General features: G+C 45.6%; 1 protein-coding gene across 3 annotated transcripts in view; it reads right to left on the bottom strand.

Annotated features, from left to right (window-relative positions):
* SIN3A (SIN3 transcription regulator family member A) overlaps positions 1 to 22,574 on the bottom strand; it is a 70,434-nt gene extending 47,860 nt beyond the window's left edge. Inside the window, exons 1-2 of one of the 3 annotated variants that reach the window (XM_032418091.1) lie at positions 22,532 to 22,574; positions 1,851 to 2,072 (exon numbers count right to left, since the gene is read on the bottom strand). In XM_032418091.1, the coding sequence (XP_032273982.1) occupies positions 1,851 to 2,039 (189 nt within the window). In that variant the 5' untranslated portion in view covers positions 2,040 to 2,072; positions 22,532 to 22,574. Of the gene's footprint in view, positions 1 to 1,850; positions 2,073 to 18,139; positions 18,321 to 22,214; positions 22,403 to 22,531 lie in introns of those variants that run through there. The other 2 variants (XM_032418092.1, XM_032418090.1) reach the window with 2 other exon arrangements.
* Between the last annotated feature and the right edge of the window lie 823 nt (positions 22,575 to 23,397).

Here is a 23,397-nt window from a genome sequence, read left to right on the forward strand (position 1 = left end):
CATTATAGTTTCTAATATATGAATAGATGCAACTATCCCAAGTATAGGAAACAGTCATCAATCTGTTCAGATAAAAGTAATCACCCAAGAAAAACAAGCAGCCTTTCTTTCTTCCAAGATCTAACTTAAAGATTCGATTTGCAACAGTCCTCTGACTGTGGCCCTCAGTCCCATAGGAGGGCATGGTACTACTGCAAGGGGGACTCCTGATAAAGAATGACACCTAAGGAATCACGATCTCCTACTTCACCTGGATTCCCCTCTTCCTTGTTTTCTTATAATAAATTCTGAGAAATTTATGGAGTTATGGAATTGCTAGGTCAAAAAGTAAAGAATCTGCCACAACTGTCAAATTGCTTTCAAGGAAGGTTACACTAATTTATGTTCCCAGTAGCAGCCATAACTTTTTAAAAGTCACTAACATGTTAGGTTGAAGAAGGCCTCTCCAGACCAGTTAAATAAATTATGATTCAGACTGACCTAGAATGGAATATTATAAATGCAGTGATTTCTTAAAAACTACTTAGATCTATACATACGTATTTAAGTGGAAAGTTGTCCAGTATATATTAAGTGAAAAGAGCAAATAGCAGAACAGTGTATACTGTATCATTCAAATTACATAAAAAGAGAAATGTATCTAGATAGGTAGGCAGGTGACTATAGATACCCAAGAAATCACGAATGGCTTAAAGTCTGAAGGGTCAGAGAAGGAAGTCATCTTGGATCATTTTTCAAAAAAAAAAAAAAAACCATGGTGATATTTACTTTCATAATTAAAAAGGCAAAAAACAAATTTCTTCCATTTCTACAAAACAGAGTAAAGAGATAAGAGATGAAAGATCAGCACTGGTCAGGGCATGGAATGATAGGAATATACAATGCTGGTGGAAATATAAATTGGTACAATTCTGAAAAACAATTTGACATTACCTGCTAAAGGAGAAGTCGCGCACACCCTATGACCCAGCAATCCCTCTCCTAGATACCCGAAAAACTCTTCTTCATGTGCCCTCAAACCTGCTGAGCGGGCTGCAAGAAGATAAGGAGTTTGCACCACAATGTAAACCAACTGCTTCACTAATAAGCACACTATTTAATTCAGCTGCCTTTGTTTCCCCATGGCAACACTTTTTTTTTTTGATTAAAAAAAAAGTAGCACATTGATTTAAATTCTGGTGCAAGCTTATCTTGTCATGGATTGCCACTGTGAGCCCCACTGCACCAGGAGAAAGTCACACAGCACCTTTACAAGTAAAAATCTGGTAACAGCCTGAGAGTACAGCAAAAGAAAAATGGATAAGTAGATGGGATATATTCATATAATTCATAAAAGAGTGAAAATGACTCAATTATTTACACACAAAAAAAGGGTAAGTCTCGGGAACCGCACCGAGTGAAAAAAAGTGAGTTAAAGAAAAAAATATAAGGGTGCCTGATGGCTCAGTGGGTAGAGCATGTTACTCTTATCTCAAGGTTGTAAGTTTAAGCCCCAAGTTGGGTGTGAAGATTACTTAAAAATAAAATCTTTAAGGGGCTCCTTGGTGGCTCAGGCAGTGGAACGTGCAACTCTTGATCTCGGGGTTGTGAGTCTGAGTCCCACACTGGGTGTAGAGATCACTTAAAAACATTTAAAAAACAGAAATAATTAAAAAATAATAAAAAATTAAAAACCTGTGTGGTGAGTACCCAAGTATACATTGTTTTTGTTATTTGTTATATCTTACTTACAGATACCCCATAAATATAATTTTGTATCTAACTGGATGCTTAATACAATTTTTTTTTCATTGGACGTAATCACCAATGCCCCTCCCTTACACTGAGTCCCTTGCTGGGTTCCAGCTTACCTGATAGCTGGGTGTCACGGAGTACTGAATTCCCGTGGCTGACTGCATGGTCTCGGACACTGTTTCATACACAGGAGGGGCAGGGGCAAGCACCCGGTGCTGGTGAGGAAAAGCCTCTGTGCTACCAGGGATCCGACGCTGCTGGGCCGCATACACCGGTGACTCCTGGTCATCCAAACGTCGCTTCATTCTGCGCTCATGCTCAGGGATGCACCACAAAACCTGCAGAAACCAAAAGCATCGATATGCAAACCAGTTCACACCCCAATGTGATGTGTACAACTTAGGACCAGTCGCCCAAATTTACTATAAGCTCAACTCCCAAAACCAACTATTTACTTCATCCTGAAGATGATCACTGGCTAGTTTAAGTGCATGCTTGCACACACAGGCCCCACAGTGGACAGTGTATCATAACTCAAAGACATAAGTTTAAATAATAACATAGTCTGAATTAACCTGGGACTACAGAGTTGAAAAATAACCTCCAATTTAAAAACACGAAAATACACCTTTCCCTTCTTTATTCTCTAGTTTTCTTCTCAAATACCATCATTCCTAACATCAGTGACACATTCACATGCTACAAAAACATTCAAGTGCTTCTTTCTAACTCCTCTCAAAACCTAGTACTATAATTGTGGTCTAATTTTTAAAATATCAATTGTTTCAACAATTAAATGCTATCATGAAAGAGCAGTAGGCCTGGAGTAAGAGGATGATGGTTCTAGACTTGCCAACTTAAGGAGCTATGTACATTTCAACAACTTCCTCATTCCGTGTGAGTTTGTTTCTCCAACTATAAAATGACATGGTTGGGGGCGCCTGGGTGGCTCAGTCGTTAAGCATCTGCCTTCAGCTCAGGTCATGGTCCCAGGGTCCTGGGATGGAGCCCCGCATCAGGCTCCCTGCTCAGAGGGAAGCCTGCTTCTCCCTCTCCCACTCCCCCTGCTTGTGTTCCCTCTCTCGCTTGTCTCTGTCAAATAAATAAAATCTTTAAGAAAAAAAAAAAAAAGACTAAAATGACATGGTTGGAAAAGATCATTTCTAGGTTATTTCTGACTCTAACATTCCTTAACACTAAGGAGATTCCAGAATCCCTTATTAATAATATTCCTCTGTAGAGGGACACTTTCTTTCCTGCAGGACACAAAAAGTCTAGTAATATTCTGGCTAGGAATCCAGTCTGGTCTTTTCAGGGCTTTTCCAACATCCAAAGCTTCTTCAAGGTCCCTACCTTTACAACTTTGTCTGCATTCCTCACAGTCCTACCACGTCACACACTCAAATACTGACCATGAAGAAGGGAAAAAAATAAGAGTTAATAAAGAGTTAATTGGCCCATTCGAATGCCAAATAACGGAGCCACAAGAGTCAGTTAATATAATATTTAGTATATAATGAATCCCAAGGACCATTCTACACAATTTATAAATATTATTATAATCCCCACAACAACCCTGTAAGGTGCTGTTATTCTTTATTTTATAAATGAGGAAACTGAAATATAAGGATTAAGTAAACTGCCCAAGGCTGCACAGCTAATAGGCAAAGCTGGAATATCAATCCACCAAATCTACCTCCAGAGCCTAAATTCCTAACCATCTCAGTATCTCCTACCTCTCACAGAATAAGAAATAAAGGGAGAAGAGTCCCTTTACTTATTTAAGACACACATGCACTGAGCAACTTCAGCTTTCTTTAACCTCTCCCACACTTAGCTCATTCATCCTTTCACCCTCAACCCAACAAAGTGGGAAGGCTTTGGCAGCATTTACTCTTTCAATTAGCAAATATTCAGGGAGCAGATAAGAAGGTGGTAGGTGTCCTATAAAAGCTTAAAAACTACTTGGGAAGACCATATACAGCCTCACTAGTAATCAAAGAAATATAAAGTAAAATGATACTTACCCCCAAAGCAACAGGCAAAAATTAAAAGAAAATGATGATATCGAGTGTGGGTGAGGGTATAGGGAAATACTACTGGCAGAAGTTTTAATTGGCATGGACTATGTGGTTGGCAACTTGTGGTATCCATTAAATTTTTAAATTTAAAATGGTCATACCCTTCTACCTAGCAATTCACTTCCAGGTGTCTATCCTATACATCTGCCAAGTATATTTACTGCAGCAAAGTAAGAAAAATCCAAATGTCTATCAATAACTGAACTTGATACATCCATATTGGGAAAACTACGTAGCAATTAGAAAGACTGGGGTTCCTATATAAAGAAAGTCCTCCAAAACATACTATTAAGTGAAAAGAACAAGCTACAGAATATATACAGTGTGATTTCAACACCCACACACAATGTATTCTTAAGGTTTGTGCATCTCATTGTAAATTTTGCATCAGAAGGAAAAAGCTATAAACAAATACTGAACTCTAGATAAGGATAGCATGCTCAAGTACTTAGGTGAAAGTGTACTAATGTTTGAAATTTACTTTGAAACACATCGAGAAAATAGTTTGGATTAATAGATGGAGGAATGCATATATGACAAAGCAAGTACTATAAAAATGGTAATATAAAATCTAGTGTGTATATGGGTATTCACTATAAAATTCTATCAACTTTGCTGTGTATTTGAAATTGTTCTTAATAAAATGTTGGGAGGAAAGGCTAACAAAACAAACCAGTTCATGAGTGGTACAATACTATAATAAGTACTAAAATTTGGTAAGGAGTAGAAATGTGTATACTGGAAAAAACTCTACAGAGAAGGTAAGTGTTTGGTTTTATCTTGAAAATTAGGAATGAATTAGGGCATGGGGGTACACAGGATGAGATTAAAATATTACAGTAACTTTGGACTTACAGGTGATAATGAGCCATTTACAGTCTTTGCCAATTCATTTACTCCACAAATAATTCCCAAGAATCTACACATGCCAGACCCTGTGCTTTATGTGAGGGACCAGCACTGAATAGGACAGATTTCCTGCCCCACAACGAATCTTCCAAACATGACTGCTATAAGTCAATGTGCTCCTCCCAAGAGTCCTGTCAGATGGGCACACCCAGAACACTATTTAGAGGGAAAGTGATACTCAAAAGAAATTAAGTGACCTGTTCAAGGTCACATGGCAAGGAGCTAGACTCTTTCTCCTTGGAATGCATGACCAATCTGGAGTAGAAATACTGGACAGACAATAGTATCCTGCTTGTAGAGAGGTACAGTGAAATTCCAGACTATGAAGTATTCGAATGCCAAATAATGGAGCCACAAGAGTCAGACACAGAGCTACTTTCAAGCCCTGCTTCAGCTGACATGATTTTCATCTGCTACTATGGTCTCCAACTGTTTCAGATTTGGAGCTTACCCTGTTATCAGAACTCTAGTCTATGAAGATAGAATTTAAACAAGGAAAAAAGCACTTCGAAGGACAGAAACTAGTGAAGAAGGACTAATGTGAACAAACAATGGCAGCAGAACATTAAAAAGTCACCTGGCCATGTGTTATAATAAAAAGTGGGGATAGCTCCAAATCATCATGCGAAGAAATCATAATTCCCAAATAAAGCAAGCAGAGCAGGATAATTCTGATATTGCAGGGCAGTCTTCTGGAATAGGGTAGAACAACTGACAAGTCACTGTGTCACATTTCAGACAAATTTTAGAAGGGCTGAAGTAAAAGCTAACCCTTTCAGAACGATAAATATAAAAACCAATTTTCTAGTTCTACAACCCAAAATGTCTTTCATTACAGTGAAAAGTTGGCCTCTTAGAAATTCAGACAGTTCTCCATGCTTATTAAAATCCAAATGGAAAATCCAACTTTAAAAAATCTATCTTTTCATTTAGATTATATTTTACAAATCAGGGGCACCTGGGTGGCTCAGCAGGTTAAGCATCCGACTCTTGATCTCAGTTTAGGTCCTGATCTCAGGGTTGTGAGATCGAGCCCTGCTTTATTTATTTATAAAAATAAATAATAAATAACAAATAAATTCATAAATTGGCTTAAATACAGATAACAGAATTAATTTAAGTCAAGATAAGCTCAAAGTAAGAGAGTGCATGGAACAAACTAAACTGCTCTATCTGGAGGCTTTTAAGTATACAACTTTCTTTTGGAAATGCACTTAATTTATGGTTGACCCTTTATAGTGCCTCTTAATTTTGTACTGTTACCCTGAATTAGCCACATTTTTAAATTCCTTTATTTATGTAATTAAAAAAATCCTCTGAAATTATTCTCTTATAGGCAGTCAGCATCACATAAAATCATATTAAAATGTGTCCTGCTCAGTTTACATCAATAAATATTGTGGAAAAATGGAAAGTTTCTCTTCAAAAGCAAATAGATTTTTATCAAAGCATATAGTGAAATGTAATTAGGTACTTCAATCCAGTGCAATTGCCCACCATAGTCAACCTCAAAACCTGTCCAAAAATCCACTTTTGGAGGGGCACCTGGGTGGCACAGTCAGTTAAGCATCCAACTCTTGGTTTTAGCTCAGGTCCTGATCTCAGGGTTGTGAGATCAAGCCCTACATGGGGTTCCGAGCTCAGCAGAGAGTCTGCTTAAGACTCTCTCTCCCTCTCCCTCTGCTCCTCCCCCTGTGTGCCCTCACACACTCTCTCTCAAATAATTAAAAATAAATCTTAAAAAAAAAAAATCCACTTCTGGATTTAGATCTGCTAGAAAAGGAAAAGTATCCCAGAATAAATGAAAAAGGCAATCTATTTAGATTTTCCATTTTACAGAGACTAATAGCTCAACAAAATTAACAACCCATTCTTCTTAAAACACAAGATCTAATACCCAAGCCTCCCTGAATCAGTTTTATATTCTTCTAATAAGGTGGGCCTCAACCAGAATAGTTTGCCACCCTCCCGGGCACATTTGTCAATGTCAGAAGCCATTTTCTGGTTGTCACAGTTAGGGGACAGGAGTGCAACTGGCCATCTCATGAATTCCCAAACATCCTAAAATGCACAGGATAACCCCCCACAACAAAGAATTACTTGGCCAAAATATAATAGTGTCAGGTTGAGAAACCTGGATCTAATATAATGCTAACCCCATCTGGTACATACCTTTTGTGAGCTTTGGTGGGATTATGTCATACTGTGGTATGACAACAATTTTTAGCAAGGTAGCTCAGAACAGTCATCTTGGTTCAAAATATCTCTCATGTGATTTACCTTGAACTCTTGGTGTATCAGAAAAACTTATCATTTACCATTTGGGTGAAAAACAACTTTATTAGAAACTTTAAGAACTTAAATAGAAGGAGCGCCTAGGGGCACCCAGGTGGCTCAGTTGGTTGGGCGTTGGACTCTGGATTTTCGCTCAGGTCGTGATCACCTGGTGGTGGGATCAAGCCTCTCTTTGGGCTCCCCACCCGTGGAGTCTGCTTGGGTATCTCTCCCTCTGCCCCTTCTGTCTAATCCCTTCCCCCACTCCCACAAGCACCTGTGCACACACACTCTTTCTAAGTTAAATAAATAAATCTTAAGGAAAAAAAAGGGCGCCTGGGTGGGTCAGTCAGTTAAGTATCTGACTCTTGATTTCAGCTGGGGTCATGAAGGGTTGTAGGATCAAGTCCCGGGTTGGGCTCCACACTCAGCAGGGAGTCTGCGTGAGATTCTTTCTCTCCCTCTCCAAAATAAAAATAAATGAATTTTTTAAAAAAGAATCTGAATAGCAAATCCTAATTTTTATTTCCTATTTTCCTGCTTTTGAAGATATAAATACCCAAAATAGGCAATATCCTTTAAAATGCAACTGAGTAGTCACCAACTATCACAACATGAAGTTGGAACATAGCATTCGGTAAATTTTGATTTCAGATACATCTCTAGTAAAGTTCTAGCTTATCATCACTTTGGGATTTTTTTTTTCTTTTTTTGCATCACCACACACAGTACTTTGAGAACTTAATTCTTAATTTTATTGGCAAGGACAATCACCTTCTTTGCTCCATAACTGCAAGCACTCTCAGTTTTAGGCTAATAAACACCAATTAGAACAATCGATCCGATGTTGTTTTTTCATTTCTATGTCCTGTTTCCTTCCAATCACCTCTGTACACCTGCCTTTAGCAAATGTCCACTCACAAGTCAGTTTTGGTGCATAAACATCCTAGAAGATGAAAGGATACAATCGTATACCCTTTTAGCAAATTGAAATGGTTTTAATTCATGGTGAAATACTTCATTCTGAAGTCCTTCCTGCTGAATGACTACCTGGATGAGGATATCATTATTTCTTACCCGCCCCCCAAAAATACATGGTGCACGTGTAAGTTCTTCATTCTGAGAAAATTCATCATATTGTCATCTAAAGACTACACAGTCTATGAACTGGCTCACAGTCAATTTTACCATCATCACCCCCGTCTAGCCTGCTTCTGTCTGCTGGACTGCATTTGTCTGCTAGCTCCTCTGGTGTGAGGGGTCTTCCTCTGTTCGTTTTCTTCTTTTTGCCATTACAGGAAGCAAAAAAACAATTAAGGATTACCAAATATGTTTCCTGAAAGCTTAAAAAGGTTGTAAAAATAGTATAAAAAATGGTCATATAATTTTCACTCAGATTCCCCAGATGCTAATGTCTTACTGATTGTTTAAGATGGTATCTCCCAACTTGTACACTGTCTTGGAAGATGCTGTAATGCTTCGGGCAAAGCAGTAAGAAAACTGAAGTGTAACAATGATGATTTATTTTACCACTGCATTATCCTTCTAGGCAATGCCATCATTCTTCCCTTTTCTTATTATTTTAGTTTTTTTTAGCATAATAGGGAATAACTGATGAGCAATGATGAAATAATTCCTAGGATGATGAAATACCAAAATGTTTCAAGCTATAGGAAAACTAAGATCATTAAGATCCCAGAATATAGTTCAGATATATAAATGGTAATAGCTAAAATGAGTTTATCTCATTAAAAAGAAAATAAGTAAATTCTCTCTTTGTTCCTTTTCTTTGGTGGGGGAGAGAGCAAGAGAGTGTGGGGCGGGGGGAGCTACTTAACAGACTGAGCCACCCAGGTGGCCCTCTTTGTTCTTTTAAAGACCTACAATAAAGAATAAAGTCATGAAATATAAATCTTTACAGGTAGTTAGTACTGCTCAAAAAGAAACTCAAAAACTAAAATTGGGTCCTAATGATACTGATTCTGTAAGCAGAAAATGAACAGGAAACTTTAGTTCAATTCAAAAGGTATTAAAAATTGTATCAATGTTAACTTTTTGATCTAGATCACTGTACTACAGTTTTGTAAAACACATTTGGGAAATCTGGGTGAAGGTTATACAACAATTCTTTACAGTATTTTTGCGACTTCTTTTGAAGTCTAAAATTATTTCAAAATGAAAAGTTAAAAAAAATTTAAGTATTAATAGTATGAGAATAGGAAAGAAGGAAATCATTCTGTAGTCCTATTCTAAAGGATATGAACATTTAGTTTATGTGACAAGGTTTCTTTTTTTTCAGATTTTATTTATTTATTTAAGAGAGAGTGAGCGAGAAAGAGCACGAGCAGGGGGGAGGTGGAGAGGCAGAGGGAGAAGCAGACTCCCCACTGAGCAGGAAGCCCGACACAGGGCCCCAGGATTATCACCTGAGCTGAAGGCAGATGCCCAACCGACTGAGCCACCCAGGCGCCCCGTAACAAGGTTTCTCTAAATTAACTGAGAATGGTATAAAACAGACTGAGCATAAATAACAGAAGATAAGCTAGCTACAGCTATCAAGAAAGCATTGTAAATAGGACTTGAGGGGTGCCTAGGTGGCTCAGTCAGTTAAGCCTCCAACTCTTAATTTTGGCTCAGGTCATGATCGCAGGGCCGTGAGATTAAGCCCCCCTTTGGGCTCCGTGCTGAGTGTGGAGCCTGCTTACAATTCTCTCTCTTGCCCTCTCTCTATGTCCCTCCCTGCCTCGCACTCTCTCCCTCTCTCTCAAAAAAGAATAGGACTTCAGACAGTTAATGGGATAGGTAGATGTGTCACTTAACCTCATCCTGTCTTTATCCTATTAGCTATATGTCTGCCCCCACACAGGCCTGGGCATGTACACCTTTAACCAGCTTTGTATCCACCACTGTGCATAGCATACAGTCTTGTCTATGGTAGAACTCAAATCATTCACTCACTCATGCACGCACCCTCTAATACATATTGAGCACATACTATGTGCCAGGCATTCTTCTAGGAGCTGGGGATATAGCAGTAAACCAAACAAAAATCTCCTCCTTCATGAAGTTTACATGAAGAGGGAGAAAAAGACAGTACACAAAGTGTTCAGAACACTAGACAGTGACAAGTGCTAAGAAGAAAAAGAAGGGTTTTTGAAATTTTAGATACAAGTGACCAAAGAATACCTCACTGATAAGGTAACTTTTGGGTAAAATAGTAGAGAGCTAACCATGTGGAAATCAGTGAGGAAGCATTACAAGCAGAAGGAACAGGAAATGCAAAGACCCTGATGCATATATGTGCTTAATATTTTCCAAGAACAGCAAAAAGGCTGTATAACTGGAACAGAATGGAGGAAAGACAGACTGGTAGAAAATGAAATCAGAGAGGTAATGGGGTTGGGGGTAGTAGGTAAAGAGCATATTGTGTTTCTTCTCAGAGGTCATAATAAGGACCCAAGCTTAATAATCAGACTGAAATGGGAAGCCACTGGTGGGTTTTAAGCAGAAAAGTGACATGATCTGAGTTAAGTTTTAAGACTCACCTGGCTGCTGTGCTAAGAACAGCCTAAAAAGATGCTGAATAACAAAGCAGAGGGAACAGTTAAGGTAACTGATAATCCAAGCTAGAGATGCACTTGTGATCACTGCTATAGTTGGGAGTAGGGTGGTGGTGGTGGTATTAAGTGATCAAATTCCGGGTAATATTTTGAATATAGAGCAAATAGGATTTGCTGAAGATCAAATATAAAAAAGACAGAAAAAAAGAAGTCAAATGCCTAATAAATATCCAAGAGAAAATATGAAGTGGGCCACTGGTTATGTTTGTCTATAGTACAGGGGAGAGGTCCCCGGTTAGAGAAATTTGGAAGTTATCAGCATCGTTTCGATTTTAGAAAAAGGTGAGAGAGTATACGAGGTAACTCTCCTTAATTAAGCACATTCACATTTCTGCATCAAGTGAGACAGCCTAGACCAGGCTGGTGGCCCTTAGTTAGTTGTGGAACCAAACTTACCAAAAAGCAAACAAACAAAAATTCTTGTGTTTCAGAGCTGCAGATTAGGGACTATAGACCTGTATATCCTTCATTAGCCCACAAATCAGCAAAGATATCATATCAGCAGGACTGAGGAAGCACCCGCAGCCATGATTCTCTAAGTACAAATAAAATGCAGACACACAAGACAGAAAGATGGTGAGTAGTACAAAAGCAAGAGAAGGGAAGGTCAAAAAAGAGATGTATGCCTTCAAAACTGCTACTAATAAATGCCTAACTTTGAAGCTAATTGCAACTAAACAGATGTAGCCTCTAGTTAACAAACTTTAAATTGCAATTTGAGTTCAGTTTGTATACTTTTTATCACCTATTATGTGCCAATATTATCCTAGGCACTGAGGCTATCACTAAAGTTAAGTCCCAGTCTAGATGGACTAAGTCATTGGTGCAGCTCTTGCTGAAGAAAACCAGTTGCCCCACAAACGCATAGGGACAAAAACCTCTATACGTTTGATTATATATGAGAACAAATCTCACTAGGCATGTCTTTTGAAGAAAGAGACCCAAAAACAAAGTTACATAATTAAAGGAAGCCAAGGTTTTTCAGTATTTTTAATATGTTGTTAAAAGACAATTAAGACAGATAATTGTCTAAATACAATTAGAATTTATATTTAGGGGCACCTGGGTGGCTCAGTTGGTTACGCATCCGACTCTTAATTTTGGCTCAGGTCATGATCTCAGGGTCATGGGATCAAGCCCCACACTGGGCTCTGTGCTAAGCAGAGTCTGCTTGTCCCTCTCCCTCTGCTCCTCCCCTCCCCGCCCCTTGCCCTCTCTCTCTCAAATAAATAAAATCTTAAAAAAAAAAAATAAAGTGGCAGGGGGCGCCTGGATGGTTCAGTCGGTTAAACATCCAACTCTTGATCTCAGCTCAGGTCTTGATCTCTGGGTCATGAGTTCAGGCCCCACGTTGGAGGAAGCCTACTTAAAAAAAAAAAGTGGCACAAAACCAAAATTCTTTGAAATATTTGTAAAGAATATAATGCAATAATGGCAGAATACAGACTACCCTGCTGGGTATGCTGCTGGATAACCTTAACCTTAACAAAAGAATCCAGAATTATTTACTTAAGCTGTAACCAGAAAAAGATAAAAGTCCCAAGATATTACTTCTTCTACTCACTTACTGAAGTAGAAATAGGAAGACATGTGAAGGAAAGGAAGTATTAGTAAACAATAGTTGGCCATATTAATATATCTTGAGCTTGACAGGGTAACAGTGACATACGTGCCAAGTCCATTATTTCTTCACTATGATTCTTAAACACCTTCCAAAGCAGTAGAAGCAATCATGTCTGTAAACTGAAGAGAACAGGATTCACAAACTCTGGAAGAGACTACAATTCATGTGCGAATTTCAACATAATGCCATTCCTTCTAACACCCCAAAGCACTCTCTGGGGGTACTTTCAGATGTCTAAGGTCATTCATTTAACAACCTGCTTCAACTGGATCTATGATTTCAGGCTTCACCCTCCTGTTGCTCATTCAGTGTCCTCTCCTCCTCCACCCAAGGTAGGCTCTCCCTCCTCTGAATTCCTTTCAGCTCTCTGTAGTTCACTCTTACGGCACTCAATCTCCACTGATGTGTAGTAAAATCATCATGTGAATATTTGCCTTTCCTTCTAAGCATGTAAACTTTTCCGGGACAAAGACTCTTCCTGTGTCAGCCCAGGGCTACTTAAGAAGGTGGTCAAGAAATGGGTGTTGACTCAATTCCCCTTTAGAATCTGAGTCCCAATTTTTTCGCTCAAAGCTGCTTTCAAAAGCACACTGCTAGGTCCTCAAAAAATTAAACACAGATTTACTGTTTGATCCAGCAATTCCACCTCTGGGTATATACCCAAAAGGATTCAAAGCAGGTACTTGAAGAGATATTTATATATCCATGTTCTTTCTTTATGGCGTTATTCACAATAGCCAAGAGGTGGAAACAACCCAAATGTCTACTGATACATGAATCAACAAAAGGTGATATATACATATAATGCAATATTAATCACCATTAAAAAGGAAGGTAATTCTGGGGTGTCTGGGTGGCTCAGTTGGTTAAGCAACTGCCTTCGGCTCAGGTCATGATCCCGGAGTCCCTGGATCGAGTCCCACATCGGGCTCCCTGCTTGGCAGGGAGTCTGCTTCTCCCTCTGACCCTCCCCCTCTCATGTGCTTTCTCTCTCATTCTCTCTCTCTCTCAAATAAATAAATAAATAAAATCTTTAAAAAAAAAAAAAAAGGGAAGGTAATTCTGACATTTGCTACGACATGGATGAACCCTGAGAACATTATCTAAGTGAAATAAGCCAGACACAAAAGGGCAAATACTGTATGATTCCACTTATATAAGATACCTAGAGTAGTCAAACTCACACAGACATAAAGTAGAATGGTTGTTGCTAGGGGCTGAGGAGAGATTTAAAGGGGCTGTTTGTTGGAGCGTCTGGGTGGTTCAGTCGATTAAGCGACCGACTCTTGATTTCGGCTCAGGTCATGATCTCAAGGTCCTGAGATCGAGCCCCACGAGGGGCTCTGCACTCAGCGGGGAGTCTGCTTCTCTCTCTCCCTTTGCCTCCCTCTCCCTCTGCCCCCACCCCTGTGCACACACTCATGCTCTAAAATAAAAAATTTTTTTCTTAAGATTTTATTTATTTATTTGACAGAGAGAGCGAGAGCAGGAACACAAGCAGGGGGAGTGGGAGAGGGAGAAGCAGGCTTCCTGCTGAACAGGAATCCCAATGCGGGGTTCAATCCCAGGACCCTGGGATCATGACCTGAGCTGAAGGCAGACGCTTAACGACTGAGCCACGCAGGAGCCCCCCAAAAATGTTTAAAGATAGATAGATAGATAGATAGATAGATAGATAGATAAAGGAGCTGTTGTTTAATGTGTACAGTTTCAGTTGGGGAAGATGAAAAAGTTCTGGAGAAAGGGGCGCCTGGGTGGCTCAGTTGGTTGAGCGACTGCCTTCGGCTCAGGTCATGATCCCGGAGTGCCGGGATCGAGTCCCACATCGGGCTCCCTGCTCGGCGGGGAGTCTGCTTCTCTCTCTGACCCTACCCCCTCTTGGGCTCTATCTCACTCTCTCTCTCTCTCTCAAATAAATAAATAAAATCTTAAAAAAGAAAAAAGTTCTGGAGATGGATAGTTGTAACAGTTGCACAACAAAGTGAGTGTACTTAATGCCACTGAATTGTACGCTTAAAAATAGTTAAAACGGTAAATTTTGTTATATATGTTTTACCTCAATTGTTTTTAACAGCACACTGCTCCTTCTCTGTTTACTATCCTTAGACCAGACATAAATGAAGTGTAGAGTTAAGAGCAGGGACTCTGGAACCAGAACACCAGGGTTCACATCTGTCATGGCCACTTACCACAGTTCTAATCTCTCGGTCACTGTTTCCTCATCTTTAAAACAAGGACTTCATAGCACCCACTAGACAGGGTTATCATGAAGATTAAGTGGATTAATAAATGTACAGTGCCTAACTCAGTGCCTGGGACATAATAAGGGCTCAATAAATGAAAGTTCTTACTGGGGTGTGTGGGTGGTGCAGTCGGTTAAGCCTTCCACTCTTGGTTTTGGCTCAGGTCGTAATCTCAACCTGAGCTGGCACGCAGTCTGCTTGAGATTCTCTCTCCCTCTCCCTCTGCCCCTCCAGCTCATATGTGTGTGTGTGCTCTCTCTCTCTTTCTAGGATAAATTAAATTTTTAAAAAAATAAATCTTTAGAAAAAAATGAAAGTTCTTATTTTTCATGTAGACAGAGGGTATAGTTTTTTGTTTTTTTTTTTTTTTTTAAAGATTTTATTTATTTGTGAGAGAGAGAATGAGAGACAGAGAGCATGAGAGGGAGGAGGGTCAGAGGGAGAAGCAGACTCCCTGCTGAGCAGGGAGCCCGATGTGGGACTCGATCCCGGGACTCCAGGATCATGACCTGAGCCGAAGGCAGTCGCTTAACCAACTGAGCCACCCAGGCGCCCCAGAGGGTATAGTTTTAAAAAGCATGTTAATGGGGTGCCTGGGTGGCTCAGCTGGTTAAGCGGCTGGCTCTTGATTGCGACTCAGGTCATGATCTCAGGGTCCTGGGATGGAGCCCCCACATTGGGTTCCGTGCTCAGCAGGGAGTCTGCTTGAGGATTCTTTCTTTCTCTCCCTCTGCGCCTCCCCCCACCGTGCCTCCCCCCACCCCACCTTGCATGCACATGCTCTCTCAATCTTTTTTAAAAAAATAAAAAGCATGTTAACTATCACTTATCATTTTTAGGAAAATCTACAGAAAGTAAAGCTTAACAACTCTTAGTAGTATGAGAAGAAGGAGAAAGCCTTTTATTTTATTTTTTTAAGATTTTATTTATTTGTCAGAGAGAGTGAGCAAGAGAGAGAGAGCGAGCAGCAGGCAGAGGGAGAAGCAGGTTCCCTGCCCAGCAAGGAGCCCAATGCGGGACTCGATCCCAGGATGCTGGGATCATGACCTGAGCCAAAGACAGACGCCCAACCAGCTGAGCCACCCAGGCGTCCCGAGAAAGCCTTTTAAAGCACTTCACTAGATTACTGAATGACATGGACATAATCTTTTAATTCTGACTAAAATTCGCAGCCATTAACATCTGCCTTGAAAAGATCTCCAGTTATCTTGTCTGTACTTAAGATGTAAACAGGACTATGCTTTGCCAAGAATCTTATCAAATTACTACATACCTCTTTCCTCAAAAAAAACAAAAAACAAAAAAAACCCCTTACTCTTAGGGTAAAACCTTCTTAATTACAAAATGCCAATCTATCTAGGGTCTTAACTCTGACAAAACTATAGTATACACCATACTGCTATTTGGAAAGGTAAGAAGCATTTATAAAAACTTTCCTAATATAGTACATCCAGGTTCTTACTTGAATCCTTAAAGCATATATGGGACTTCTGACCCTGGTGCCCCAAGAGACAACATATTAAGTGCATGATTTAGGTCTTCCGTGTTTCCCAGCAGACAGCACTGAAATGGTGGGAACAACTTTGTGTTGACCAAACCTTCCTCTCCAGTATCTCCACTATCTTTGGCAGTTTATAACATCAGAAAAAACACCCAGGCTTTCTGTCTCCACACCAATTCTAATACAGTCACTATCACTCAAATGAAAAAGCTACCTTTGCCATTGCTACTTCCTTAACTGAGATGGGACTTACTCTCTTCACACGAATATAGGGCAGGACATCAAGCTCTCAGTCCCACCTGAACAAAGCACAAATCTAGAATTTAACTTCAGGTATCAGCCAGAGGGATGGCTCAGATATTAGTCTATAAATACATTCCTCCGTGTTTATATTCTCATGAAAAAATATCAAAAACATGTAATTTCTCTTAAGAAAAGAGAACGTATCAAGTCAGAGCAAAAACCTCATTTAAAATAATTCATTATGGGGCGCCTGGCTGGCTCAGCCAGAAGACCATGTGACTCTTGATCTCTTGAGCTTGAACCCCATGTTGGGTATAGAGATTACTTAAATAAAAAAAAAAAAAACTTAAAAAAATTAAATAGTTCATTAAACATGAAATGTCCTAAGGCAACTCCCCAATACAGGTCAGAGGGCAATGCTACGAAAGTCACATACACGAAACTACATTAGTCCTCGACTTCACCCTCTCTGTAACAAAACAGGGCAAGAACACTATGTTTTATGGAATATAAATAGAAATGGTCTAGATGTTCTAACAGAATTACATAAAACCAGGAGAAGATTTTTCAAGAACACCTCTAATTACCTAAATTGCAACTTACTTCTTTGTGAAATTAAGCTTACATAGCAGAACCACCTGTATGTACAATGAAAGCATTCAAAAATGCAAGAGCGGAAGAAATCAGAGTATTTTATTCAGTCTGGTTTTTTTTTAAATCACCATCTTTTATAAACATATAGTTTTAAATAGTAAAATGTAAATCCAACCCTTCCTTTTCTCAATCTCAGCTTAGTTAAAGACTTTTTCTGGCTAACTGGGTTTGAAGTCCTAAGGCACCTAACAGTGGCCAAGTCTAACTACCCACCACCCTATTGGCTCAAAGGAAACCCCGCCCCGTACAGCCACAGTAACTGAACCTAAGGGAACTCCAAGAAAGGTTGTCCCCGGCCACATTTCTAGTCTCTGATGACTCTCCGCCCCTCCCCCCACAATCACCGCTGCGGAAGCATGGTCACAGCACGAGCAGCCACTTGAGCAGCCACCCTCAAGAAAGGACCTTGAGCACCTCGCCCCAATAATTACAAGCGGCGGTGACCATGCTCCCACTCTCCAAGGCTGAACGGTGCCATCTACGCTGCGTGGAGCTAAGACAGACAACAGCTCTGGCACACAGCCCTCTTGCCCCAGGCAAAAGGCATGGCCGAGCCATAAGAGTAAGTCCTGACACCTCCGCAGCTCAGAGTCGGCGGGAGCCCCTCCCACCCCACGGAGACGTAGGGCGGGGCAGATCTGGGCGCCGCGACTCCAAGCCAGACCGGACAGCGGGCTTTCCCGAACCCCGCCTCACTTGCCAAGGAGGCGGAAACCGGGGGGAGGGGGGAGGACGGCCTGGGGGAGTGGCATCGCCGCTCCGTACGGCCCCTCCGGCCAACCGGATCCCAAGAAGGCGGAGGAAAGCAGACTTCACGCCCCCTCCCTGCCGCGCCCCGAAACCACACGCGGGAGACCCCTCGCCCGTCCCCCAACCCCAGCATGCCAGTGCGCGGCTGCCCAGCTGAGACCCCGCCCACCTCGGGAAGATAGGAGGGGTGGTCGACCGCAAACAGCACTTAGCGAGGGCCGGCCCCGCCCCTTTCTCCACAATCGCACGCGCGCGCCGGCCCCGCCCCTGAGCGGCGGCGCGAGAGCCCGCCCCCTCCGCGCGCACCGGGACTACGCTCTCCTCCCCCTCCCGCACGAAGAGCTACCCCGCTCCGCCCCCCACCCCCCTCACACATCCACACACCTCCCGCCCGCCTGCTCTACGGGAAGCCGAGGAGGTCAGCCCCCCTAAAAATACACACCCTCGAGTCCAGCGTTACCCGCCACCAGGCTCCCCGCCCCGACCCTGGCCCGGCGTGCTCTCACCGCAAAGCTGCTTCGGCCGCTCCTCACTGCGTGTCCCTCTCGGCGTGAGCCTCGGGCTCAGCAGGGAGGCCCCGAGAACGGCAAAGGCACAGGCCCGCCGAAGCGGACTGGCAGCCTCCTCTCCGCTAACGAAACGGTCACAGGCCCCGGTGCCCAGACTAGGAAGGAGGGAGGGAGGGAGGGAGGGAAACTCCGAGGGGGGAAGGGGAGGGGGGGAAAGATGGAGAAACCGTCTCCGCCGCCTCTACCGCCGCGGCCGCTTCTCTGTTACCCGGGAAATCCCGCCCACTCCCCCGGCCCGCCCCGCAGAGGGAAGACTCAACTTCGCTCCACCACAGGCCGCATTATCCGCCCGTCAAAGGTTTAACCAATCGCTGTGCCCTGCCTGCCGGCTGCCCGCCCCTTCCCCCTCGGCTGGGAGGGGAGGGGGAGCCGCTCACCTTCTCCACGCCCCTATTGGCGGGGAGCTTCCCTAACTCAACCCCGCCTATTGGAGGCGAATTGCTGAATCCCACCCCCACGCCTCAACACTATTGGAGGAAGCAGGGGAGCTCTTCACGTCTCATTGGAGGACTCCACATATCCCGCCCCGTGCGGTCTCAGCCACAGGCCCAACAAGTCGGCTCCCGCCCTCGCCGGTCATCGCATTGGAAGGCTACCCCTGGCTCTCTCGCTGCCCCAGGAAGGTAAGTAACCGATGTGGGGTAAAATGTCCGTAAGTGAGGCAGGCCCCGCCCCCAACCACCCGATTGGATATCTCGGCGCCGGTAGCAGCCTCCATTGGCCAGGACGCCCGTCTAGAAAGGAGCTGACTCCGCCCCGCGCGAGGAGGCTGAACCTTAGCAGTCCTTTTGTGGAATGTTTACACTAGAGACTGAAGTGCAGAGAGTTCCAGGGCCCGAAACAGGAGGGGGCGCGGAGCTCAGCAGCTGAGATCCGAAGCCTTGGGATTTGAAAGGGAGAGGCAGCAACACACCACCGTGGAGGACCCCTTACAAGAAAAAATAAAAGAAAGAAAGAAAGAAAAAGAACCTCATCCTATCCAGTTCTCTCTACAATTTACATTTCCGCACGCTGCCTCCTTGTAAACACAAATATCCGGAGCAACCGGATCCGTACAGCTCCCTTCAGTACGTACAGAATTAAGAGCTGGAGACCCAAGCCGAAAAATAGTCCCAGTGGTTGCCAGTCCGCAGCTAGGTTTGGCTGCACACTTCTAACACCGACAATCCCTAAACTTGAGTATGCAGTCCTAAGAGGGCGGAGATAACCAAAATGAAGGCAGGGCCCTAACAGCCACCGCCCTGGCAAGCCTCCGGAAGGCGGAGCGTGAGGTGTAAAGCGTTTGCGATCTCCAGGGTATATCTGGAGGCATACTCGGACTCGAACTGAATAAGGAGACCAAAAAGGCCACAGCATAAATGAACCTTCACCCCACACTTCATACAAAGAATAAAAATTCCACAGTTGGTGACAAAAGATAAGAATGGCTGTTCACCTACTCCTTTGGCCAACAAGTGTTAATGGCAGTCCCTAGGCCTTCTCTGTGTAGGTTATAGTGCTTCAAACACACAGAGACAAAGTGCTTGCAATGCCTAGGTTGCTTTTATTTATTCACCAAATGGGGCGGAGAACGGACGCTGGCCCTGCTTTGGGGGGCGCTCAAGGAGCGCCAGGAAAGGAGGGGGCGGGACTAGAGTTTTCCCGCTCTCCAGCAAAAGGCTACTCCCCCGAGAGCCGTGGCAGTCCCCAAGTGGCAGGCCCCAGGGAACCCGCTCCCAGGTCCTATCTTGTCCTCCCTCCGCAATCCAGGGGAGACGGCAAGGAAACCAGCGCTGGCAACAGGTGGGCCTGACTCCAAGGATGGCTTCGAGCCGTAAGGACAAGGCAGTGAACTGTGAACTCCATGAGTAGCTAAAGATGAGAGCCAAGCCCTGCCCAAAGACGGAGCTCTAAAAAAAAGGTCACACCAACGAAAGCGACGCTCGAGTCAAATCTCTTCCAGGTTAGGAAGAAGCGGCACTTTTGCAGAACTTATCGACGGTACCTTTCACTCTGGGCCGTCCCCGGCTCCCTGGACTGGGTGCCACACGACGCTCCACCTGGACCTCAAGAACCACTTCGAATCCAAGCAGGGTTGGGCCGCCCCCGACTTCTCTGTCAATAGGGGATGAACCACCCTGTACCTTGCCTAAGGCACCCAGGCCAATCTTAGGTTGCTCAGAGTTTTAGTTAAAGCCACCTAAGGCCAAGCTGCCGGCGTCCGCGGCGTTCTCAAGCTTAAATTCAGGGTGATCTCCGGGAAGTCAAGAGGCGTGAGAATAGCCAGGCCGCAGGGTCAGAACTTTAGTAGTTGGCCCGGAAGGCCAGATCCCACCCCTCCTCCCCACCCCTGCAGAACCCCTGGAGCCGAGGGCCCCGAAATCCACTCATGCCGTTAACCCCTAACTTCATCGCAAAGCTACCAGAATCTCCAGCCTTGGAGGAATCATTGTGTGCCTTCTCAGCTCTCTTCGCCCCCTCCCCCCCCACTCCCCGCGCCAAGGACTCCGAACCCGGGACTTCCGGGCGGGAGGACAGTTCGAAGGAGCAAGGCGGGACTCACACATGTGCCGAGCGCGCACACAGGCTAGGGGAAGGGGCGGAGAACAGGGGGTGAACTTCCCCCCCATCCTAGCTCGCTCCGGCGGAGGGGGCGGAGACTACCATCTCACCAATCAGGAGTGGGGGCGGGACCTTGCGCCTCACGTAAGTCGTAGGAATCCTCCCTCCGCCCTTCACGGAAAAAAATCCTAGCAACTTAAACTCCAGCCCGGCCTCCGATAGGCGGAGCTCGAGAGAATGTCATCCAGTCGAGAACCGAGAAGGAAAAAAGGGAGTCTCGCCCAGCCAGTGGAAGACAAGAGAAGGCGGGCCCTCTGGAGGAGCCCGAGGTGGGTGGAAGAGAGAGGGAAAGGCCCCGCCCCTCAGCTCCCCTCCGGGCGGGTTGCACAAGCGGCGGCTGCTGGAGTAGATAGTAAACAGGCTAGGCCAAGGAGTGGAGGCAGGGGCAACTCGGCGCTCCGTGGGCCGGGACCCCGGCGCCTCCTCTCCCGGCATCGCCCCACCCGACCCCGGCGGTTAGCGCCGGCGCCCCGCCTTCCAGCCCGCGGCCGCCATCCCGGCTGACAGGCGCGCCCCCCGCGCCCCTCCCCGCCCGCTGATGCATTTCCTTTTCCCGATTCCTAGCGTGGAGACTGTTTTCCCAGTTTCCGACCTTCACTGCCCCTTTCAGGCCACCCCCTCGTGGGCGCGCTCACACGCCCGCGCCCCCGCCCCCGCCCCATCAGCGGGCGAGCCGCACGGCCGGGGGAGGAGAAGGGAGCCGCCGCCGCCGCTGCGGCCGGCTTGGGGTGGGCGGGGAAGGAGGCAGCTCCATGTTTGCAAGGGGATCAGCTGGGGCCGCGGGTCGAAGCCGCCACCGAGTTCCTGGAGGTTTTCCACACCCCCAGGCCGAGTTCCGCGCGGGCTCGCGGCCTGGCGGGTTCCGGCGCCGAATGCTGGCTCTACTGCCACGGCCCGGGAGTTCGGAGAACACAGACCGGCGCGCGGAGCTAGTGGCCAGGCGCTGGGGGCTCTTTCCGGTGGCCTCCCCCGCCCCCGGCCGCCCCTCCCGCAAGTCCGGCGTTGCCCCCGCCCCCAGAGTCCGTAACAACCGCGGCCCACGGCGCCCGCGCCTCACCGGATCGCGCCCACCGCCCCCTCCGTCAAGTTTGCGGGCCGAAACAAAACCCTCCGGGTGGCTGCCGCCCTCGCACAGCATGGTTAGCGGGGAAAGCCGCCGGCTCCGGGTCGCTCGCTAACTCCAGCTCTCAACCAACTCCGGGAGCCGCGGGCTCAGTGGGCCTGGCCCGCCGGGCTCAGGCCGCCGCCCCCTGCCGAGCCCGCGCGCCGCAGCTCAGGCTCGGTTCCAGTCGGCGTACGGAATATCCCCTATTTTCTTCTTTACAATAATTTTTTAAAAGGCATTCCAGGAGCGAGGGGGGAGGGAATCTCCCCCTGCCCGCCCCTTACCCAGTCCGCCGCCGAAACCTACCGAAACCGACTGCTCGGTGAAATAAACTAGGCAGCACGACCGGCGCACTGACGACCCCGGGCCGGGCCGACCCCCTCCCCACGAATCCGGCCCGGCTTGGAAAACACACACACTGGCGAGCGGGCGGCGCCAAGAGCGCTCCTTCCTGGCCTGCCCCGTGCCTCCCTCGGCCGCCGGACTCCGAGCCTCCCCTAGCTCCGTCCCGGGGCCCGCGGCGCCCGCACCGTGGCGGACCGGCCCGAGCCACTGGCCAGCGAGCTAGCCCCCCAAACGCCCGAGATTGGGGAGACCAAATTAAAAGCAGCTGTTTAACATACCTTCCGAGCCAGGCGAGGAGTCCTGAATGGGGGGGAACGCCCCCCACCGGCCATTGGCTCCCCGGCGCTAGCGTCAGTCAGCCTGGGCCCGCCTCCTTCCCTCGCTCCACCTCTTCCCCTCATTGAATGCTCCCTCCCTCCAAAAAACATTAAATAAATAAATTAAACTAGCCGCGAGTGGGAAGCGCATCCGTGGTAAAGGCCCCTATCTCTCCGGTACCGCCCCTTCGACTTTCTTGAGATCCTTGGACTGGAAGGACACCTGAGACTCAGAGATCCGCAGGGTGGACTCGGAGGAGGAGCCAGCGGGGCTACCCGGCCCCACTTCCTTCGCACTCACACCCCATTTGGAGCTGGGTAGCGGAGGCTGGTAGGGACATCCTAACGACTGGCTGGAATGGCCCAATTCCCCAGGCTGTGTAACCTAACCGTGTCCAGCCCATTCTGTTAGGTGGCTACCTAAACATGAGTGGTGTAAGCGGCGAGTCCTGTGTTCAGGCAACAGGCGCTTGTCTAAGCACCTACCGTGGGTGAGGCAGACACATTCATCCTGCACCTGCTTCTGAGTGCGATTACAGAGGCTGGATGAGATGCTCTCTCTATACCCTTCAAGGGCTCCAGACCTACCCGAGTTGATGCTACAGCAAGAGCTAAGTAAGGCAAGGCAGAAATGTGTATATAAATAGGAGCTCAGAGCAGGGAGATTCTTCCTAGCTGAGGAAAACTGGGAAAGTCTTCATGGAGGAGATGGCTGGCACTCAAGTAGGGTCTTAATGCTTTCATCAGGCAGAAATGAAGGGGGCAAGTCATTTTTAACAAAGGGCACAAAGGGGTAAATGGAAAACATTGTTTAAGGACCTTCTAGT

Source organism: Phoca vitulina, unplaced genomic scaffold (genome assembly GCF_004348235.1).
Source record: "Phoca vitulina isolate PV1807 unplaced genomic scaffold, GSC_HSeal_1.0 scaffold20, whole genome shotgun sequence".
Taxonomy (NCBI): domain Eukaryota; kingdom Metazoa; phylum Chordata; class Mammalia; order Carnivora; family Phocidae; genus Phoca; species Phoca vitulina.